The 24,765-nt window shown below is 34.4% G+C and overlaps 1 protein-coding gene across 1 annotated transcript in view; it reads left to right on the top strand.

Annotated features, from left to right (window-relative positions):
• DPYD (dihydropyrimidine dehydrogenase) overlaps positions 1–24,765 on the top strand; it is an 853,664-nt gene that overhangs the window by 186,226 nt on the left and 642,673 nt on the right. The window contains exon 4 of the mRNA XM_047727240.1: positions 4,080–4,167. Coding sequence (XP_047583196.1) covers positions 4,080–4,167 — 88 coding nt within the window. The remainder of the gene's footprint in view (positions 1–4,079; positions 4,168–24,765) is intronic.

A 24,765-nucleotide genomic window follows, 5' to 3' on the forward strand; every position in this document is an offset into this window, starting at 1 on the left:
GTAATATCTATTATGTCATGGTCAAAGGATAATTTATTGTCAAATAGAAAAATAGGTCAACACTAATGTCACTTGATGATCAACCCCCCCCCCCCAAGTTTAATAAAACATCTCACCAGTATGCATTCCAGTGCAGTGGTTGATATTTTATTAGGACTACCTGGCTATAGCAGTAGTGTAATTACTGAGCTGTCAGAGTGATAAGTGGGATTAATGGCAGCCTGATGCACTTTAGTCTGCAGAGCGCTTAGAGAATTGCAAGATGGTATTATTATCAGAGTCTGCCCATTCTGGCATATTCATGGCACCAAAGGAAAAAAAAAAGAATGCTACAATTCAGGTTTGCATTGCCCTGCCTCATTAACATCTGACATTTCCAACAGCTGTTATTTGTGAACTAGCTCAATAATAAAAAGGGACTGATTTGGTAAAGAGGCTTAATAACCACAACTAAAAATCCTTACATTGTCAGTGCTGTTAAGTGAATCTGTTTATGTTGAATTTAAGATTTCTCTAGAAGAACAGGGAAATATACTATGCATTAATTTAGCTCATTCATATCTGCTGACAATATAACTTTATTTTTTAATTGCCTTATTCAAGATGGGTGTTAGAAAAAAGAAAAGCAGAAAACTTGTGACTTCATTAAGGATAAGCAGAATCTATATATCTATATGGTATATATATACACATATACAGATATACATACACACATATGTATATATAGACATAAATATATACACACATATACACATATGAAACAAATAGTACATTTGTTGCTTTATTACTGGGAATTTCCAAATATTTTTAAAACTGTTGAAATGATGTTTTTAATAAATTGGAAGTTATTTAAGATGGCGTATTATTTGCTAATTTTTTAGCTATTTTATTTTACCACCTCAGAGGAAATCATTTCAGATCACTAATAATGTTCAACATATTTATCCATGTGGAGATAACACATATAATATCACCTCATTTCAACATCATAGACCAAATTAACCATGCATTATGCTCTGTTGCACTGTTGGGCAGTGTATGCTGCTAACTATACTTTCAAGAAGTTCTTTTTGAACTCAGTGACAGTGTGTTAGGAGAAAAAATCATGAGTATGAGAAGATAGGAATTCAGCTAAATGATAGATGTGAATCTAACAATGGCATTTAGAGGAATGATAGGGGAGAGGTTTAATGACTACATTTCAGGGAGGACAATTGATTATGAAAAGCCTTTGGTACTCATTGTGTAAAATTTAATTTAGAGAGAAGGCTAAGGGCACAAACCAGAGAAAAGAGATCAGATTTAAAAACAAGATATTAATTAGGTGCTGAGAAATTGGTTCAGACAATGAAGAGGACTCTCCTACTCACAAAAGAATGACAAGGAGACTGGTATTGTTTTCTCAAAGGAAATGAAGCAAGGTCTTTACACATGGAAGTAGATAGAAAATGAGCTAGCTAGTCACCTTTGTCACTGAGCAGTGTAGGATTCATTCTTAATGAAATTCTTGGAGAATTTTGGTCTTCTGACAAATGTGACAGTGGTATATCTTAAGTTTTAGATCTCCAGCCTAATTCTTCTCTACTCCTGTTCTCACTGTGTGTCTGACCAACCTGGATTAGTTTACGTACCTTGTCATGTTCTCCAGGCCTGGGCACATACTGGGTCATTATCTTGAGTGACCTTGCACTCCAAATCACACCCTTTGCCACTTCCCTAAGGCCCATTCATTCTTCAATGTTCCATTTGAGTAGTACTCTTCCCAAAGAGCTTTGCCTGCCTCTCTCCCTCCAGCACTACCATTCCTCTTAAATGCTCCATTCCGATAATATTTTCACCCAAATTCACATTGACAACGACAGTTGCCTTTTATACATGTCAACTTCCTCCAAACCGTTAGGTACATGAGAGCAGGACTTGTGTCTTGTTTATCAATTTTATATCTCATATGCCAGGTTCTGCCATGTAGTAGGGGCTCATTAGATATTTATTAAATGAATAAATAAATAAATAAATAAATAAATAACACACATTGATAGGAAAATTAAGGACCATTCTAGCCTGCGGTTTCAGTCTTGATGTAGTAATTATAGAATTGTGATTCTTGCTGTGTAGATCCAACCATATATATCAGAATCACCTCAAAGACTCCCCCCCAATACAGATTCTCAGGCCAATAACTCGGACTCAGGAGGGGTTTCCCTGTGGAAACTGTGACATTTATCAAGCTGATTCTTAGGCACACTAAAGTTTGATCATATCTCTGGTTGGTTCCCCAGGAAGCAGATTTTGAAATGAGATTAGTATGCAGGAAGTTTATTAGAAGGTCAATATTTTTACATGAGTGAAGAAATCAGGATTGGACAGCCAGCCATAATAAAGGCTGCAGGGGTGGGGAGGATGTGGAGAAAGGGGAACCCTCTTACACTATTGGTGGGAATGCAAGTTGGTGCAGCCACTCTGGAAAACAGTGTGGAGATTCCTTGAGAAATTATAAATAGAGCTACCCTATGACCCTGCAATTTGCACTACTGAGTATTTACTCCAAATATACAGATGCAGTGAAAAGAAGGGCCGTCTGTACCCTAATGTCATGGCAGCAATGGCCACAGTTGCCAAATTGTGGAAAGAACCAAGATTCCCTTCAGCGGACGAATGGATAAAGAAGATATGGTCCATATATACTATGGAGTATTATGCCTCCATCAGAAAGGATGAATATCCAACTTTTATATCAACATGGACGGGACTGGAAGAAATTATGCTGAGTGAAATAAGTCAAGCGGAGAGTCAATTATTATATGGTTTCACTTGTGGAGCATAAGGAATAACACAGGGGACATTGGGAGATGGAGAGAAGAAGTGAGTTGAGCGAAATTGGAGGGGGAGACAAACCATGAGAAACTATGGACTCTGAGAAATAAACTGAGGGTTTTGGAGGGAATGAGGGTGGGATGTTGGGTGAGCCTGGTGGTGGGTATTAAGGAGGGCATGTATAGCATGGAGCATTGGGTGTGGTGCATAAACAATGAATTTTGGAACACTGAAAAAAAAAAAAAAGGCTGCAGTGGGTCTTTGCAGACTTGTTCCCCAAGTCTGGGCAAGGGTACTGGGCCTCTAATCTCTTCATTGACCTGCAATTGGAAGCAGGCTGCCATTGGAAAGGGGACACGACCTTGGTTGAGCCTGTTCTTTTTGGCTGAAGGTACAGCAGCAGGGGAATAAGTGCTTCATTCTGGAATGGGGTGGATTTGAACTATGCATGAAGTATGTACTACAAAGCCCAGTGGCCATGTGAATAGTTTGTAGGTTAAAAAACACAAGAGGGGCGCCTGGGTGGCTCAGTGGGTTAAAGCCTCTGCCTTCGGCTCAGGTCATGATCCCAGGGTCCTGGGATCGAGCCCCACATCGGGCTCTCTGCTCAGTGGGGAGCCTGCTTCCTCCTCTCTCTCTGCCTGCTTCTCTGTGATATCCGTCTGTCAAATAAATAAATAAAAACCTTAAAAAAAAATAAAATAAAATAAAAAACACAAGAAAGTTGGAGGGAGGGAGAGCTGATGGGAGGTAAAGAAAGAGGGAGAGAGGAAAGGTGGGAGACAAAGTGGGAGAGATGAAGGGAGGAAAAAAGGAAGTTACAAGTGGTAAAATGAGAGAGACTTTGCTTGTTTGCTTTGTATTTTTATAATAATTGTGGCATAAAGGCATACAAAACTTTTATCATAAAAGACTGTATTCTCTAAGTGTTGTCAGTTTAGGAGAGATCAAAATAAGACTGGTTTAGTAAAAGAATAAATGATGTATCTTAAATAAGTATGGTTCTCTTAATCTCTAGGAGGAACACGGAAAGGATGGGCAGTTAGCCCGAGTGGTGTTATTTTATACATCTCAGAAGGTGTACAAAAAATGAAACACAGATGCTCTTTGTTTCCTGCTTAAAAAAAGATTTTGTGCCTTAAAAATAGCACTATTTTATTTGTCCTTACTAGATGCTAACTCTGAATGGGTATCAGATAGAGAATATATAGAGTATTACCTTAGTTACCTTAGAGTTTCTTTAATCTGGTCATTTTATTCCTTAGGTGCCTGAAATGTGCAGATGCCCCCTGTCAGAAGAGCTGTCCCACCAATCTAGATATCAAATCATTCATCACAAGTATTGCAAACAAGGTAAATTCAGATTTAGCTCTGCAAATGAAAATAACAGCACTGATCTTGGTATCTATGACTTGTGATTAAAGCATAAAGCTTGTCTTAGTAAATTGGGTTAAGCTATTAAAGATATGATTTCTAGAGGCATGTAAAAATGTAGTACATTTTGTTAATCTCTTCCAAGTTGTGATATAATTATTACAAAAATGCATATTCATTGTTTATTGATTTAAAAATTAGTTTTTGTTAAAATTAATGATTTTTCAATCCAAGACACTCACTGAATAGATTGACTGTAGCTTAAGCTTGCTAAATGCTTATAGATAGGAACTGTCATTGATTAGCAAAACACATTTCAAATTTGTGAAATATTTTTGTTTCAAAATGTGTTTTGATATTAAGTCTGGCAGACTGAGACACATCAAAGAAATGGACTTTCCCTGTTGCTAAAATTCAGTTAATTTGTTTAAGATGTGGAATAAATCGTAGAGACTAGATAGAGTTATAACCAAAAAACCCCCAAGACTAAAAAATACAAAACAGGCTTTTATGAGCATGAGTAGAACAGAAGGAATTTTAATCTTTTTTTTTTTAAACCAGTGTGAAACTAAGCCCAGTTTTTCATTCACTAAGTGAATGTTTGATTGATTGAATAATTAATTAATAGTATCTTTCATTTGTGAAACGAGTATTGTGAGCTCATAGCCAAGTGTTTGATGCTTTAGCAAATGGACAAAAGCTGAAGGAAGTCTTCCCTAAAGGATGTAGAGAATCCTTCTTTTCAGTTTGACACTTATGTTCTAAAATGCTATACAAATCCAATCAGTACTCCTTCACCAACCAGCTACCTTTTTTTTAAAGATCATTTCTCAATGACAGTTATTCAAAAAAATATTTCAGGGGAAAATGGTACATTTATATAGTTTTAGGATTTCAAAAGAATTAATGTTATTACTTAAGTATATGTTATGGTATTAATCTACATGGATATATTAATTATATTTAATATATTATTATTTATGAATATATTTATTTTATTTAAGTCTAGGTTAAATTTTTAGATTAACCACTTATTGGGAACCCAGGGAAAATTATTTATGAAAGAAAGACAGCATCTGTCTTACAAGGTTGTGGTATAAATGAAAGGATACTTGTGTGTGACCATCCCTAACATAGTGATTATTTAACAAATATTTTGTTGATGTGGAATTATTAATTTCCCTCTACATTCAGCATGGTGCATATTATATAAGGGATTACTATTTTTGTAGCTGGTATTATTTATTGAGTAGCTGCTATGTACCAAACACAGTGACATGTATTGGGTTCCTGTTATGGCCCGGCCTTGTAGAAGTTCATAATTTGTGAACAGAAATGGATACATTAAGAAAAAAAAAAAAAAAGACACCCTAACCATATTAGATGTGGCTGATGCTGCAATCCATGCAATCCAGGAATAGTATTCCGCATGGGCAAAGGCAGCAATGTGAGTGTGTACATGACAAGTTTGGGCAAATGTTGTAACTCCAGTGTGGCTAGGGTAGGGCCTAGATTACAGAAAACAGAATGATGGAAAAGAGACAAGGCAATTAGACTGAGGTTCAGTTGTGAAAATATTGTCATTCTATGCTCAATATTTGAGACTTAATCCCATCCATAGAAGATCACGAATTTCTTTATATTTGTTTTATAATTAAGAAGATGAATTCTAGGAAGGGATCTCATTTATTAACTTTATGGTAATCCCAAACATCTATCATCACAAGACCTTTTTCTTATATGCGAAAATAATTCATTATGTGAAATCTTATTTGTTTACTAATGACTTCATAGGAATGGGATGTAACCAAATGTCCAAAGTTTGAAGTCTGAAGTGTTTTGACTAAAATTATTTCCATGCTTGATTTCATGCATGAGGAGATATTACAGTTATAATCCATTTTAGCTAATGTTCCCTAGATATTCCAAAGTTCACTAGTGATATTAGGATTCTAATTAGTGTATACCCCACTCATTCAAGGTCTATACAAATTTATAGGAAAAAATAAAAGACCTAAAGGGAACAATGGTATTCTTTGAGAAGTTTATAAAATGTCTAAGCAAGATCAGAATCACCTCTATTTTAGGAAAACTTTCTGTTTCATTAATTTGTCTGTATTCCTTACTGCCTAATGAAGCAATTTGCTTAGCTATTTTTATTTAAACAGATTTTTATTTGAAGAGAAGATATTTGGAGACGTTTAATTGAAAATGTGATCTTTTGCCAGGCATTTAGGGAACTCTATCATTAAATAGTGTTTTGTTGAAGAACACTGAAGTAATCATAAAAGGTCAGAGATTCTTGTTCTTTAAAGACTGCAGCTTTCTAGATATTTACCAGCTGTGTACAATGTAGGCTGTCCCACATTGCTCTGCCAGTGGACCTCAACTCAGGAGGGGGATTCTTTCCAGGTTGAGAGGGTAATTGAATCGCCAGACTCAATGAGCCTTGTGCCTCTTTGAGAAAAGGATGTCACTTGTATTGTATTGTGTTAGGTTTCTGTGATTCAGGGAGTTTAGGCCAATAGTTCCATTCTTTATTTTCTTACAAACTGGATTACAGCTCTAGTTTTCAAAGGTACACTCAATTCTATTGTACCCCCTCAGTCAGTTTTTCTCTGTTTCGTTCATGTAGGCTATTGTTTGCAATTGTATCTCTCAATCGGAAGTACACGTTTCAGAGTCATCAAACTGTGAATACTGGGTTCTATTTCCTGATAGCTTTCCTTTGGGGGAAAAAAAAAACAGTACTTTATATCAGAATGAGTGAGACCAATCTATAAATGTAGCAAAAAAGAATGACTTTTTAAAAATGTTCCTTCATTTCATGATACTTTATTTTAAACAATAGAGTTGCTTTCTCTTTTCAAACGTTTCTGTCAAATTGTAAAGCATTGATTTTTCCACTGATTTGTATATTATATAGAATCTGTGTGCCCAGATTTGTGTGGCTTTTATACCTAGATAAATAAACTTAATAATACACATTAGAGGAAAGCTGACTAAATGATGCAATGGAAAAAACAAAACTCTTCTTTATGATAGATCCCCATGGAAAGTATGAGTAGAAGTCAGGGAAGGAACAGATGTCACCAGCAGAATTCATTTGATAACTATGGGCAACAATATTTTTATTTAAAAGAAGTCATCTCAATATATGTGCGTGTGTATATGTGTGTGTACACATGCACACACACATGCGTATTCCCGACACAAGTGTTACAAAGCAGAAGCGTAATCAATAGTTTTATTTCATCCTCCTTTTGGGTTTGCTTTTCAATTACAATGGCTAAGTGGTTTAATACCTTTATCAAGTAAAATGTTGATCATTTCCAGAATAATTTCCTGAAAACATAGCTGTAATTATATCACTGCTTTGTTCAAAAAATGTCCGTGGCTTCCCAGTGCCTAGAGATCAGTGTCCAAATACATAGCCTATTACGTAAGCCTATTGAACTTTTCCCCACTATCATGACAGAGAAATAAGGAGATTGAAAAAAAAAAATTAGGAGGCCCACAAATTACTACCCATTAGTATTTGAAAATATGAAAATTTAGATATGTGAAATAAAAAGGTAGTGATAAGGTTTCTTTAGGTGTGCAAGGCTAGTTTCCTCACTTGTTTTGCTAAACAAGAACTATGAGCACCTTTGTCCTAAGAGGACTGTTAGAAACTTACTTACACGCTGCCATAAAATGATGCTCAAGAGAACACAGCTTTTAAAAACTCTGTTATGCTTTTAGAGGCAAACAATTAGAGCCGAATATGCCATTTGGCTTAAATAAATAGTTCTGAATTCATGTGTTAATTTCATTTACAGTTGAGATGCCAGTATTTGAGTAATGTGAAAAATGTATTTTTCTAGGACTGAGTAAATTCAAATTTTTACAACTCCTTTATGGTATGGGTTTGTGTCATTTAGGATGTTAATTTGAGTGGGTCTTCTGGTAGGGAGTAAAGTACTATACATCAAATTAGCTCATCCCTAAGTCAGAAAATACTGTTTTATGTATATTAATCTTATCCTTTTAAAACTTGTAAGATAATATTGTTATGCTTTATTAGTCTATGTGAATAAAGCTAATCCAATATTAGTCTATATTGGATTAGCTTTATTCACATTTTTGCCAATTTTCTTTATTTTTTTCCTTTTTTTTTTCATTTTGGAATTGCCATGGGAAAGTGGTTTAGTTTTGCTTATACTGATACTATTGGAAAATTAACAGAAACCTAATTAATGCTCATTTGAGTGTTACATGTCTTTGGTGGGGGGCTTTTTTTTTTTTGGCTTTTGTTTTATTTTGTTTTGTTTTTTAAGATTTTATTTATTTATTTATTTATCTATTTGATAGAAAGAGAGATCACAAGTAGGCAGAGGGGCAGGCAGAGGGAGAGGGGGAAGCCCAGTGCGGGGCTCAATCCCAGGAACCTGAGACCATGACCAGAGCCGAAGGCAGAGGCTTAACCTACTGAGCCACCCAGGTGCCCCGGGAGGGGGTTGTTTTAAAGAACTTTTTATCTTTAGTGTTCCACTAAACAGTGATTTATCTATGTTTGGATTTCTTTCTTTCTTTTTTTTTTTTTAAGATTTTATTTATTTATTTGAGAAAGTGACTGAGAGAGTACATGAGCAGGGGGAGAGGGAGGAGAGGGAGAAACAGTCTTTCTTTTTGTTTATCCTGCTTACTTTTCACTGTAGTTGTTGAATCTATGCACTGATGACTTTCATCATTTGGGGGAATTTCTCATTGACTCTCTATCATCTCCTTATGGAACTCTTAATTAGATATATGTTAAACCTTTTTACTTTATTCTCCGTAACTTAACTTATCTTTTATGGTTCCTTTCCTTTGCTTGCTTGCTTGCTTTCTTCCTTTCTTTCTTCCTTTCTTCATTTCTTTTTTCTTTCTCTCCTCTGCTTTTCTTTAAAGTTTGTAAAAATTTTGTGGAGAATGCAATGAATATATTTTTCTTTACAAGGGTTTTGTATCTGTTATGTTCTTGGAGGACAATATTCTCCTGGTTTACTTATGAAATGCCTTTAGGGTGATTACACTTATTTTTCTTATTGCCTTGTCATTTTCAGTCTTGGACATGGCAGTTCAAGAATACATTCAGATGACTTTTTAAAAATATTTTAGCTATAATTTTACCTTTTAAAATCTAACAGCAGATAATTATTTCTTAATACATGTATAAAAGTATAATAATTACTAAAGATTTAATGGGTAGTCTAGATTGATTGAAACCCAGATTGACAAATACTGAAATAGTAATTGGGAAGCTATATGGAAGAAAGAAACCTTTGAAGAATAAGACAAAAAGATTTGCCACATCAGATCTTAAACTCACTGTAAAGCTTCTATAATCAACGTGTACTGTGGTACAAGAATACACATTTTCTGGAGCAGATGAAAGTCTGTAAAGAGGACCAAGTAAATAAGAGAACATAATATGTAATGAAGAGTGCATTTCAATTTAGTGGAAAATTATGGGTTCGTTGAAAAATCGTTCAGGTATAATTTTGAATTTACTTCTAGAACCCCTCATTAGGGGCTCCGGGGTGGTTCAGTGGGTTAAGCCTCTGCCTTCGGCTCAGGTCATGATCTCAGGGTCCTGGGATCCAGTGACACATCAGGCTCTCTGCTTAGCAGGGAGCCTGCTCCCCCCCCAACCCCACCTGCTTCTCTGCCTACTTGTGATCTCTGTCAAATAAATAAATAAAATCTTTTAAAATAATTTGGAAGCTATAAATTATGTGAGAACAAATTTTAATGCACACATTTTTAAATGAAAGCTAACGCAACTTGAAATGATTTTTTTTTTTACCATACATTAACTTATCTATTATCAAAGTGTTCCTGGATATTTAAATAATAACCTAATCCAGTATACACATAGGCAAAGGTCATAAACATTACACAAGATGTAATGCAAATGACTAATTACCATATTAGAGATGTCTTAGTTCAGTATTAGCCAGAGATATATATATCAAAAGATGGGACACCGCTTTTCTCTCATCAGATTGTTGAAGTTAAGAAGTTTAATAACCTCCTATGCTCTTCAGCTGGAAGGAAATAAGCGTCACATAGTAGAAATTTATTTGTAAATTACAAATATATATTCCGTTGTGCCAATTGTGCTTTATTATGTGCTCTTCCTAGAAAAATAAAAATGCCACCATGTAATGGTATATGTACACTATATTTTATTGTAGCAATTGTAGCATCATTTGAAGTGGCAGATACCTGAAACAACTATAGTGCCCATCATTATGAAAACTGCTAAATCTATTTATATTATTTTTTATATGTTATATATTACTTATTACTTATTATATTTTTATCACTTATTATATTTTAATATTTATGTTATGGAATGTTGTGAGGTTATTCTTAAAAATATATTATTATTTATTGACCTAGAGGGGAATCGCTGTTAAGTGAAAAAAGTTAAGTTTCATATTAATATGAATAACATATTATCTTTACAAAAATCTGATTTATATATGAGGACATATGGCATAGAAGGATATAATTTTAGTTTCCTCATTTGGTTGAGGTGAAGGAGGGGTGAAGAGAAGTTAACATTTTTCTTAGAAAAAGAGTATGGGGGCGCCTGGGTGGCTCAGTGGGTTAAGCCTCTGCCTTTGGCTCAGGTCATGATCTCAGGGTCCTGGGATTGAGCCCTGCATCGGGCTCTCTGCTTGGCAGGGAGCCTGCTTCCCCCCCTCTCTCTGCCTGCCTCTCTGTCTACTTGTGATCTCTCTGTCAAATAAATAAATAAAATCTTTAAAAAAAAAAAAAAGAAAAATGAGTATGTACTTCTACAATGAGTATGTATATTTTTCTACAATGAGTATATATATTTTTAAGCAAACATAATTAAGTTAAAGTCACTAGTAACATGATATAATAAAGCAGAGAGGTTACAGAGTAGCATGTGACAGACCGTATTCTAAGTTGGTTTTTCTTTTTTTTTTTTTTTTCCTTTGGTGTGAAGAGTGAAAGATCCAGACTTTCTCTTTTTCTCTAAATGACTAATAATTTCAAATCTGCTAAATAATATATTTTTCCACTGTCCTAAAATGCCACATTTATCATATATTTAATCCTATATTTATTTAGGTATATTTTCAAATGCTCTATTTGTCCTACCAATCTATATATCTTTGACAGGACCAAGGTGTTTTAATTACTATACTGTGTAGTGTACTTTATATTGACTAAAGCCATTTCCCTGATATTATATTTATTTTCAGAATATCCTAACTTTTGTCTGCTTATATGAAAAAAAAGCTCTACAAAATTACTATTAAACACTGTGTTCAGACTATAATAAAATAATAATTTAAAATTATTAATGAAAATGAAAATGTATGTCCATTTTGCCTCATTCATTTATCAGTTGATATAACATTAACTGCATAAACCAGAATTCAGTCGTTAATTTTAATATATAACTTCCTAGTGTTGAATCTGGTAAATGATAGGATACTAAATTTACTAGTGTTAAAGCACTGGAATATTATTTTCAAAATGTCCCATCTTCTTTAATGTATTCTGCTGAAAAAGATAAATGGATGTTACATTGTCTATTGAATCATTAATGCTTATGCAAAAACCTATCTTGTTTCTGTTTTGTAATATATATCTTCAGGCCTTTAAAAGGTTACATTTTTACTTTTAATCACAGCTAATAGAATGTGTAATAGTAACTGCTTTTCTTCATATTTGTTTCAAAAGTTGAACATTTAGTTCTGGAAAACCTTCTGTAACTCAAAGCACTGTTAGTCAATTTATTCAAAATCTAAGTGATATAAAACCTAAAAATAATGTCAGTTTAACTAACTTATAGAAGATTTTCATTATACAACTTAAGCCAATTTTATATGAAACAAGTAATACCACATTGTTTGTGGTTATATGTTATGTATGGACATATTTAAACATATGCCTTTATTAATATTTTTTAGAACTTAAATTATTTAGAAAAACAGAATCTAGTTTTATGTATGTATGTGAAAATTAAACTGGAGTCATAACTTTTTACTTCAGTATAATCAAGACAAAGGAAAACCTGTACAGACACATAGGATACTGGTTAGAATATTTTGTTGTTGTTGTTGTTAAAGATTTTATTTATTTATTTGACAGATGGAGATCACAAGTAGGCAGAGAGGCAGGCAGAGAGAGAGGAAGGGAAGCAGGCTCCCTGCTGAGCAGAGAGCCAAAGCAGGGCTAGATCCCAGGTCCTGGGGATCAGGACCAGAGCCAAAGGCAGAGGCTCCAACCCACTGAGCCATCCAGGCACCCCCTAGAATATTTTTTAATATTAACAGGTAAAAATAAATGTAACAGAATTTGGATGAATGGCATTTTCATCTATCTAGCTATCTTGTCGGTTAGAAAGGTAATTTGAAACCCATCAAGGCTAAGTAATTTATCCCAGATCCCATAACTATTTGATAGAATAAATAAATTTCTTGATTTTTTTCTGGTGTGCTATTGTCCACATAACACTACACAATCTATATGAATAATTTATGTGTGTAATGAGTCATTATTAAACTATAAAGTATATATAATATAAATGTAAAATATATATGTAAAAAAGAAAATGTAAGTCATAAAATATAGTGGATATTATATTTATGTATACATATAAACAACATATTTTCCTTTTTTTTAAGATTTTATTTATTTATTTGACAGAGATCACAAGTAGGCAGTGAAGCAGGCGGGTGCTGGTGGGGGGGGGCAGGCCTCCTGCTGAGCAGAGAGCCGACTCATGACCTGAGCTGAAGGCAGAGGCTTTAACCCACTGAGCCACCCAGATGTCCCAAGCAACATATTTTCTATCATGACAATTTTGTAAGTGTTGTCAATATTTAAATGGTGGGTAAAATTTATAACAATACTTTAAAATTTTTTTTTATATTTTTATTTAAAATTTTTTTTAAATGTAAGATTTTTTTATTTAATTTTTTTGAAGTTCTTAAAATTTTTTTATTTAAATTCAATTGTTAACCTATACTGTATTATTATTTTCAGGGGTAGAATTTAGTGATTCATCAGTTGCTTGTAACACCCAGTCCTCATTATATAAAATGCCCCCCTTGATGCCCTTCACCTGATTATCATATCCTCCCAATTTCCTCCCCTCCAGCAACAGTAAACTTCATCTTAAGGAAATTTGGGTTTAGTTTTCTAAAAATTGGCAAAGTGAAAAATTTAGGTAAATTATTATTATCAAAACTAGTTTTGCTTTTGAAAGTAGTAATGGGTTTAAATTAATGTACTCGGAATGGAGAATTTTCTGGTAAATTTATTTGTACCCATTGTACAAATAGTGGCTGGCAGCTGGTTTTATGAGCCACAATATAATAATGCAGTATGGTAGACACTGCAGCACCCTGTCAATTAAGAAATCTCACATTCTTGTCAGTGAAGAACAAACTCTCACAAAATAATCTGACGTTATTTTGTTTGAAAAGAAGAAAATAGAAGTGTTATAGTCTAGTTCTAATAACATAAATAATGAAATTTTGTCTTTATTACTAATTGTCTTATACATACAACTTTTTATAGCAGTCAGTGGATCTGTTGTTTTAAATCTTGTTTGAGATAAGGTTATTCAGTTATTTGTTCATATAGTTTTTGCTTCTTTCTTGCTATCTTTCTTATTGTGCTTCCTAATATGAATTTTCTTTAATAAACCTGAAAATCTTAAACTCTCAGGATTAACATTATAAGAAAAAAAAATTTTTTTTTAAAGATTTTATTTATTTATTTATTTGACAGAGAGAGTTCACAAGCAGGCACAGAGGCAGGCAGACAGAGAGGAGGAAGCAGGCTCCCTGCTGAGCAGAGAGCCCGATGCGGGGCTCGATCCCAGGACCCTGAGATCATGACCTGAGCCGAAGGCAGTGACTTAACCCACTGAGCCACCCAGGTGCCCCGAAAAAAAATTTTTTTTAAAGATTTTATTTATTTATTTGACAGAGATCACAAGTTGTCAGAGAGGAAGGCAGAGAGAGAGAGGGGGAAGCAGGCTCCCCGCTGAGCAGAGAGCCAGATGCAGGGCTCGATCCCAGGACCCTGAGATCATGACCTGAGCTGAAGGCAGAGGCTTAACCACTGAGCCACCCAGGTGCCCCAAGAAAATATTTTTTAGCTAGAAAGATCCTAGGGGGAATGTGATGCTGACTTAAATTTGTTAAATCTGTTCTATGCTATATAATGTACTAGGCATGCTGTCTGTGTCAAGTTTCCTAGTTCAGCATCTCAAGGTCACATTAAAAAAAATTTGTTTTCTACAAGAATAATTTTTTCTTCTTACACATTCATAGTTCTAAAAGTCTAATCATATTGTGCAAAACTTTTCTAAAATTTGGTGTGTCTGAGTTTTGAAGGGAGGGTTTTCTGAGTAAAACCAGGCAAATATATTCTGTATCCATTTGTCCCCAGAAGAGTGAGTACTGTGAGGGCAGGAGTTTTTGTGTGTCCTGTGAATGATAGGTTCCCACTCTCCTTTGCCAAATGTCTGAAGACCAGTGCATTGTTTACTGAGAGATGGTGATAGCTTGACAGTGTTCCCTATGCCTTTATTTTCTATATGTGCTATTAGGGACATTTTCTATTAAATTAATGTACATTAGCACACTCACCATTAGACAGCTCAATCTAGAAGTATAAGTGGTGTTAATTCACCCTTCTCACACTTGCAAACTTACTGAACTTCCCCAAGTATTTTTTAAATGCAGCAGATTGAAGTTTATCTTGGAAGGGTGCTTCCATCTGTGAAAACTCTCATTGGAAAAAGCAAGAACACTTTAAAATAAATCCACCAGCTGTTTTGATAATGTTGTGGTGATATGAAGGCCTGAATATGATTGGACTATTGGTTAAATTCATTATAACATATGAGACGTTAGCTGGCTTGTGAGATTTTCATGTTTCTTGATAATGACTTTAAAACCATTAAATTGTATAGAGATGACACTAAGGCAATTTCAAGTTACAACTTTAAAAATAAAAAGCAAAGAATAAAAGTTAAAGTTGTCTTAGAATTAACCCACATGGAAATGGCACATATTGTAGCTTCGAACAAGCTTTTAAAAATCCCATTGAGTAATAGAAAATTCAACACCTGCAAAATATGGGTAATTTAATGGACTAGGGAACATTCAATGCATGTTCTTTTGTGTTGATATAAAAAAACAAATATATCAAACCATTTGTGTTTTAGAGTTTTGCTTAAAGAAGGAGTAAAAGTCCTCATAAAACAAATATGTGCACAAAAGATCAGATATTTAATTTTTATTCCTCCTAACATGACTTGGTACATTTTCCCTCACACAGTTGAAGACTAAAATACTTGTGAATGATTGAATAACCTGAAGAAACCAAGTGAAGTGATTGTGTATTTTCTAGAAGGAGACTACTGGGGTGTCTTTAAAGTACCCTTCTAAATTTAAATTTTATAGCCTTTGCTTTTAGAAAGGTTTAAAAGCTCACAGAATAGGAGTCAAACCTCTTGTTTAGAAGGAGAACTCAAGAAATCTCTCCACTTACTATGAGAGAAAAAAAAATTGATATTGATCTTGACAGTCTTGATGAGAACAGTTGAGGAGGTGTTCCCTTTCTAATAGGTTTCTGAATGTCTTTGACTCTGAGTACCCAGCTTCCTACACAGTAATCTATCATTTCTTCAGAGTTATTTGTGAGAGGTAGAGTGCAAAGGTGATTTCTGAATCATTGTTTGATGTTGGCTCAGACCATTTTCAAAACCATTTTTGTGTATTTTGTGATACATGCTGATGCATTCCTTTTTTTTATGTATCATTGTGTCTTCTTCACTTTTCCTGTTTTCCACTCTATTTCTGAGAGTTTCCACAGCATTTATACAATAATCTTCATAATTAGTCCTTTAATACTAGCACCTTTCTATGAAAAAGCTTCAGTTAGATATTAAACCCTTAGATTGGAAGTCAGAATTTTCCATAATTTGTTCCAAGCACATTAAAAATATATCTTCTAGTCATCATTTCCTAAGTGAATCAGTGAACATCTCTAGCCAGTTGGCCAAGTCATTATGCCAAGACATATTCTGAAGTTTCTTGATTTTTTACTCGTGTCAATCCAGGATAACTCAGATCCATTTCCTCTCATCTCTTAGTCCTGTCACTTCAGAAACACTTTGATTACCACACATTTGAAGCAGATTCTGAACCTCATTCTGAAGTGACTTTTCACTCTGATACCAAAATGTCTTGATGTCAGGGAGATTTCCTCCTTCTCTTCCTTTCCCTTCCCTTAATTTCCCTTCCCCTCCCTTACCCTTCCCTTCTTTTTTTAAAGTCCATCGAGCTTTTATTTAAGAAACATTCAGTAATTTTAGGTAATTTTTTAAAGTACTTTTTAAAAAAATGTTATAGTCTCCTACAATTTTATTTTGGTGTAAGAGTTATACTTGGAATCATGAGATTGTTGAATAAAACTGGACAGTTTTATTGTCAGTGATATATTGTGATAGATCAGACCTTGTAGTTTGACAACTATAGCAAATCATAATTACATAAGTGTAATTCTAAATTTTTTTTAATTATTTTTTTAAACATGTATTTATTTCTTATGTCATCTTTTTAGGTACAATCTTGAAACTCAATTTGTGGGTCATAAGATAATCAGTATTCTTGTGGAAAGATCCTTAATTGTTTAATTAGATTATATTTCTATGCTACTCCCCTCCCCCAAATATCCTGAAAAGTAATCTACAATTGACATTTTTTTCCTCATGATGGTGTTTTTATGTTACAAGTGGTCTTCTAATTATGTAATTAGATCATTTAGGCAGTGTGTCAGTCATTAAATATTTGTTAATCAGTCATGTCAGATGTTACTATGATGTCAAGTAAGAGGAGAAAAGAATAGTGACAATGACTTTGAGATTTTCTCTAGCAATTGTTAAATGCTTAGTTGCAGGTGCTGAGCAAGGGGATCAATGGGCTTAATCAGGACCAAAGGATGTTTCCTAAGGAATAGACTGGTAATTTAGTTAGTAATTGTTCATTATGAATGTTATTAAGTAAAATTATTCAAAACCAGAAAATAAGGCCAAGGAGATAAGGCTGTATCTGTTTACTATTATCATACTAAATGAACGTTTTTAAAATAAATGCATGGTGACACTTAAGCATTATTTAATTTTGAAGGAAAAAGAACCATTGGTTTACTACCTATTCAATATTAACTAAAAGTTTAGATTGTGAGTACAACATCCATTCATGATAAAACCCTCAACAAGTATATTTAGAGGGAACATACCTCAACATAATAAAGACCTTGTGTAAAAAACCCACAGCTGGCATCATACTCAATGGAGAAAAACTGAGAACTTCTCCCTTAAGGTCAGGAACAAGGCAAGGAGTCCACTCTTACCTCTTTCATTCAACATAGTACTGGTCATATAGTCATAGCCACAGAAATCAGACAAGAAAAAGGAATAAAGGCATCGCATTGGTAAGAAAGAAGTCAAACTTTCCCTATTTGCAGATGACATGATATTATGTATAGAAAGCTCTAAACACTCCACCAAAAAACTGCTAGAACTGATAAATGAATTCAGTAAAGTCAAAGGAGACAAATTTAATATACAGAAATCCATTTCATTTCTATACACTAATAATGAAGCACAGTAGACAAATTAGGAAAAACTCCCATTTATAATTACACCAAAAATAATAAAATGCCTAGGCATAAACTTAATCAAATCAAGGGGTGAAAAACCTATAATCTGAAAGCTATAAAACATTGATGAAAGAAACTGGATGACACAAACAAATGGAAAGACATTATATGCTCATGGATTGGAAGAAGAAATGTTGTTAAAATATCAATACTACCCAAAGCAATATACAGATTTAATGTAATCCCTATTAAAATACCAACAGCATTTTTCATAGAACTAGAACAAACAATCTAAAATTTGTATGGGATCCCAAAGACCCCAAATAACCAAAGCAGTCTTGAGAAAGAACAAAGCTGGAGGTATCACATTTCAGTATTGTAAGTTATATTATAAAGATGTATTTTTTAAATGTGAAGTTTTTATTAAAATTCCAGTTAGCTAATATACAATGTAATATTAGTTTCAGGTGTACAATTTAGTAATTCAGCACTTCCATACAACACCTGGTGCTCATCACAAGTGTACTCTTTAATCCCCATCACCAGTTAACCCATCTCCCTACCAGCTCCCCTCTGGTAACCATCAGTTTATTCTTTATAATTAAGAGTCTGTTTCTTGGTTTGCTGCTCTCTCTCTCTCTCTTTCTCTCTCTCTTATTTCTTTGCTAGTGTGTTTCTTAAATTCCACATGTGAGTGAAATCATATGTATTTGTATCTCTCCAACTGACTTAGTTCACTTAACATAATACTCTCCAGCCACATGAGACGATGAGCATCGTTTCATGTGTCTGTTGGCCATCTAGATATACTTGGAAAAAATTTCTCTTTATGTCTTATGCACATTTTTAATTGGATTTTTCATTTTTGGGGGTGTTGAGATTTATAAATTCTTTACAGATTTTGGATACTAACCCTTTATCAGATAATGCCATTTGCAAATATCTTCTCTCATTCTGTAGGTTGCCTTTTAGTTTTGTTGATTATTTCCTTCTCTGCAGAAGCTTTTATTTTGCTGAAGTCCTGATAGTTTATTTTTTATTTTGTTTTCCTTGACTCATGAGACCTATCTAGTAAGAATTTGGTATGGCCAATGTTAAAGAGGTTACTGCTGTGTACTCCTCTAAGATTTTAATGGTTTCAGGTCTCATTTTTAGATCTTTCCTCTGCTTTGAATTTATTTTTGTATATGCTGTAAAAAGTGGTCCAGTTTCTTTCTTTCTTTCTTTCTTTCTTTCTTTTTTAAGATTTTATTTATTTGACAGAGAGACAGAAAGAGAGAGCGCAAGCAGGGGGAGGAGCAGAGGGAGAGGTAGAAGTAGGCTACCCACTGAGCAGAGAGCCTCACACAGAGGTCCATCCTGGAACCCCGGATTGTGATGTGAGCTGAAGGCAGATGCTTAACCAACTGAGCCACCCAGGCACCTCTGGTCCAGTTTCATTCTTCTGCATGTTGCTGCCCAGTTTTCCCAACACCATTTGTTGAAGAGACTTTTTTTTTTTTTTTCCATTGGATATTCTTTCCTGTTTTATCAAAGATTAATTGACCATATAACTGTGGGTTCATTACTGGGTTTTCTGTACTGTTCTATTGATCTGTGTGTCTTTTTTTTTTTTTTTTTTTTTTTGTGCCAGTACCATATTGTCTTGATCACTACAGCTTTCTGTTACAGCTTGATATCCAGAATTGTGATGACTGCAGCTTTGCTTTCCTTTTTCAAGATTGCTTTGGCTCCTCAGGTTCTTTTGTGGTCCCATACAATTTTTTTTTAATGTTATGTTAGTCACCATATAGTATGTCATTAATTTTTGATGTAGTGTTCCAAGACTTATTGTTTATGTATGACATCCAGTGCCCCATGCAATACATGCCTTCCTTAGTACCTGTCACCAGGCAAACCCATCTCCTCCCCCAACTAAAATCCTCAGTTTGTTTCTCAGAGTCTGCAGTCTCTCATGGTTTGTCTCCCCCTCCAATTTCCCCCCTTCATTTTTCTCTTCCTTCTCCTAATGCTATTAACATGCTATTCCTTATGTTCCACAAGTAAGTGAAACCATATGATAATTAACTTTCTCTGCTTGATTTATTTCACATGGCATAATCTCAGCCAGTCCCATCCATGTTGATGCAAAAGTTGGGTATCCATCATTTCTAATGGCTGAATAATATTCCATTGTGTATATAGACCACATCTTCTTTATCCATTTGTCTATTGAAGGGCATCTTGGCTCTTTCCACAGTTTGGCTATTGTTGACATTGCTCCTATGAACATTGGGGTGCATATGGCCCTTCTTTTCACTACATCTGTATCTTTGGGGTAAATACCCAGTGGTGCAATTGCAGGGTATAGGGTAGTTTTCTTTTTTTAATTTTTTGAGGAACCTCCACACTGTTTTCCAAAGTGGCTGCCCCAACTTGCATTTCCACCAACAGTGTGAGAGGACTCCCCTTTCTCCACATCCTCTCCAACATTTGTTGTTTCTTGCCATGTTAATTGTTGCCATTCTAACTGGTATAAGGTGGTATCTCAATGTGGTTTTGATTTGAATCTCCCTGATGGCTAAGGATGATGAACACTCTTTCATGTGTCTGTTAACCATTTGTATGTCTTCATTGGAGAAACATCTGTTCATGTCTTCTACCCATTTTTTGACTTGATTGTCTGTTTTTTTGGGTGTTGAGTTTGAGAAGTTCTTTATAGATCTTGGATATCAGTCCTTTGTCTGTAGTGTCATTTGCAAATATCTTCCCCCATTCTGTGGGTTGCCTCTTTGTTTTGTTGACTGTTTCCTTTGCTGTGGAGAAACTTTTTATCTTGATGAAGTCCCAAAAATTCATTTTCACATATTGGCCACAACATCTTCTTTCAAGACATGTCTCCAAGGTTCCATACAAATTTTAAGACTATTTTTCCTAGCTCTGTGAAAAGTGCTGGTGGTATTTTGATAGGGATTGCATTAAATGTGTAGATTACTTTTGGCAGTATAGACATTTTAACAATATTCTTCCAATCCATAAGCATGGAGTGTTTTTCCATTTTTTGGTGTCATCTTCAGTTTTTTTCGTCGTGTTTTTTTAATTTTCAGAGTACAGATCTTTTACCTCTTTGGTTAGGTTTATCCCTAGATATCTTAAGGTTTTTGGTGCAATTGTAAATGGGATTGATTCCTTGATTTCTCTTTGTGCTGCTTCATTACTGGTGTGTAGAAAAGCAACAGATTTCTGTACATTGATTTTTGTATCTTGCAACATTACTGAATTCGTGTATCAGTTCTAACAATTTTTTGGTGGAGTCTTTTGGGTTTTCTTTATGAGTATCATGTCATTACAAACAGTGAAAGTTTGACTTCTTCCTTGCCAATTTGGATGCCTTTTATTTCTTTTTGTTGTCTTGATTGCTGAGGCTAGGACTTCAGTACTGTGTTAAATGATGGTGGTAGGAGTGGACAAACCTGTCTTGTTCCTGACCATCTATGAGAAAAACTCTCAGTTTTTCCCAGTCCAGGATGATTATTTTTTTTTTCATATAAGGCCTTTATTATGTTGAGATATTCCCTCTAACTCTACTTTGTTGATGGTTTTAATCGTGAATGAATGTTTTATCTTGTCAAATCCTTTTTCTGAATCTATAGAAAAGAACATATGGTTCTTATGCTTTCTTTTATTAATGTAGAGTATTATGTGAATTTATTTGCAAATATTGAACATCCTTGCACCCCAGGAATAAATTGCACTTGATCGTGGTGAAAGGTTCTCTTAATGTACTGTCAGATTTGATTTACTAGTTGTTTTATTGAGAAATTTTGTGTACGTGTCCATTAGGTCTATTGGCCTATAATTCTCTTTTTTAGTAGAGTCTTTGTCTGGTTTTGGAATTAGGGTGGTAGTGCTAGCCTCATAGAATGAATTTGGCAGGTTTTGTTCCATTTCTGTTTTTTGAAATAGTTTAAGAAGAATAGGTATTAACTCTTCTTTAAGTGCTTGGCTAAACTCCCCTGTGAAGCCATCTGGCCCTGGACTTTTGTTTGTTGGAAGATTTTTGATTACTGATTCATTTTCTTTGCTGGCTATTGATATGTTCAAGTTTTCTATTCCTTCCTACTTCAGTTTTTGTATTTTATATGTTTTGTCCATTTCTTCTAAGTTGTCCAATTTGTTGGACATACAGATATTCATGATATTCCTTATAATTGTTTGTATTTCTGTGATGTTGGTTGTCATTTCTCCTCTCTCATTTCTGATTTTATTTAATTAGGACCTTTCTCTTTTCTTTTTGATAAATCTGGCAAGGGGGTTTATCAATTTTATTTTTTTTTTTTTTTTCAAAAAACCAGCTCTTGGTCTCATTGATCTGTTCTCTATTATTTTTGTTGTTGTCTTTTGTTTGTTTGTTTTTTAGTTTTTGTATCATTTATTTATGCCCTGATCTTCAATATTTCCCTTCTGCTGGCTTTGAGCTTCATTTGTTGCCTTTTTCTAGCTCTTTTGAATGCAAGGTTAATTTGTTTATTGAGATTTTTCTTGCTTCTTGAGGTAGGTTTGTATTGCTCTATACTTAACTCTTAGAATTGCTATTATTGCATCCCAAAGGTTTTGGACCATTGTGTCTTATTTCCATGTATTTATTTTTTATTTTCTCTTTGTTTTTCTGGTTAAGCCATTCATTGTTCAGTAGCATATTTTTTAACCTCGCTTAAGCATGTTGTGGTCTTTCCAAATTTTTTCTTGTAGTTGACTTCATGTTTCTTTGTGTTGTGATCAGAAAATTTGCATGGGGGGCACCTGGGTGGCTCATTCAGTTAGGCCTTTGACTTTTGATTTTGGCCTAGGTCATGATCTCAGTGTCATGAAATCGAGCCCCACATCAGGTTCTGTGCTACACAAAGAGTCTGCTTAAGATTCTCTTTTTCCCCCTTCCTCTCTCTCTCTCCGTCTCTGCTCACCTACAATCCCTTTATTCCTCTCTCTCATCTTTCCCAAAAAGAAAGAAAAAAAAGGAAAGAAAGAAAGAAAGAGGAGAAAAGAAAATATTCATTGTATGATCTTGGTATCTATGTATTTCTTAAGGTCTGATTTGTGACCTACTGTGTGATCTCTTCTGGAAAATGTTCCATATGCACTTGAAGAGAATGTGTGTTCTGCTGCTTTAGGATAAAATGTTCTTAATAGATCTGTTAAATCCATCTGGTCAAGTTTGTCATTCAAAGCCATTGTTTCCTGGTTGATTTTCTGCTCAGATATTCTGTGCATTGATATAAGTGAGGTGTTAAAGTCCACTATTATTATTGTATTATTAACAATGAGTTCCTTTATGTCTGTTATTAATTGTTTTATATATTTGGGCGCTCCCATCTGGGGCATAAATATTTATAATTTTTAGATCTTCTTGGACATGTGATTTCCTTGTATATTTTGGATACTAAGTCCTTATCAAATGCATCTGGCAGATATTTTCTTCCATTCAGTAGGTTTTCTTTTAGTTTTGTTGTTTCCTTTGCTGTGCAGAAACTTTAAATTAGAGGTAGGTCCATTAGTTTATTTTTGCTCTTTTTTCCCTTGCTTCAGGGGGCATATCTAAAAAGATGTTATTAGGGCTGATGTCAGAGAAATTATTTCCTGTGTTCTTTTCTATGATTTTTATGGTTTTCAGGTCTCACATTTAGGTCCTTAATCCCTTTTGAGCTTATTTTTGTGTATGGTGTAAGAAAGTGGTCCTGTTTCATTCCTTTGCATATGGCTGTTCAGTTTTCCTAACCCCATTTGTTGAAGAGCCTTTTTCTCATATATTCTTGCCACTTTTGTTGAAGATTCATTGACCATATAATTGTGGGTTTGTCTTTTTCTTTTCTTTTTCCTGTTCCATACTTCTTTGTGTTTATTTTTTTGCCACTACCATACTGTTTTGATTACTGCAGCTTTTTCTCCTGAGGCTAGGGAAGCAATCTTTTTTTTTTTTTTAATTAATTTTATTTTTTTTAAACATATAATATATTTTAATCCCCAGGGGTACAGGTCTGTGAATCGCCAGGTTTACACATTTCACAGCACTCACCATAGCACATACCCTCCCCAATGTCCATAACCCCACCCCCCCTCTCCCAACCCCCCTCCCCCCAGCAACCCTCAGTTTGTTTTGTGAGATTGAGAGTCACTTATGGTTTGTCTCCCTCCCGATCCCATCTTGTTTCATTAAGGGAAGCAATCTTAATCCAGTGTTATTGCAATATTTCTTTATTAAATTCCCCATGTAATTTCCCATCCTGTAAGTGTACTTTTAAAAATATAACACCTTTATTGAGATAAAATTCATATTCCATACAGTTGGCCAGTGGAAAATGTACTATTCATTGATGGTGAGGATATGTTCAGAAGTGCAACCATAACCACAGTCAAATTGAGCATATGCTTATCATCCCAAAAAGACATTGTAAACCCCCTTAGCAGCCAATTTCCAGTTTTTCTCAGACTCCCAGGCATAGGCAACTACCAATCTACTTTCTGCTTCTTTACTTTTGCCTGTTCTGGATATTTTCATTAAATGAAAACACAATCTGTGGTCTTTTGTGAATGGCTTCTTTCACTTAGCATAATGTTTTCAAAGTTTAGCTATGTTATAGCACATATCATTACTTATTTTTATTTCTAAATAATAACTGATTATATGGATATTCCACTTTTTTAGCGGTTCATCAGAGGTGGGCATTTAGGTTATTTCTACATTTTAGCTGCTAGGGGTACACTGCTTTGAACATTAATGTATGAGGTTATACATGGACATATGTTGTAAATTTTCTTGCTGAAGAGTAGAGTAGAATTGCTGAGTCATATGGTAACTCTGTTTTTACCCTTGTGAGCAACTGCCAAACTATTTTCAAAGTACTG

Source organism: Lutra lutra, chromosome 4, assembly GCF_902655055.1.
Source record: "Lutra lutra chromosome 4, mLutLut1.2, whole genome shotgun sequence".
In the NCBI taxonomy this organism is placed as follows: Eukaryota; Metazoa; Chordata; class Mammalia; order Carnivora; family Mustelidae; genus Lutra; species Lutra lutra.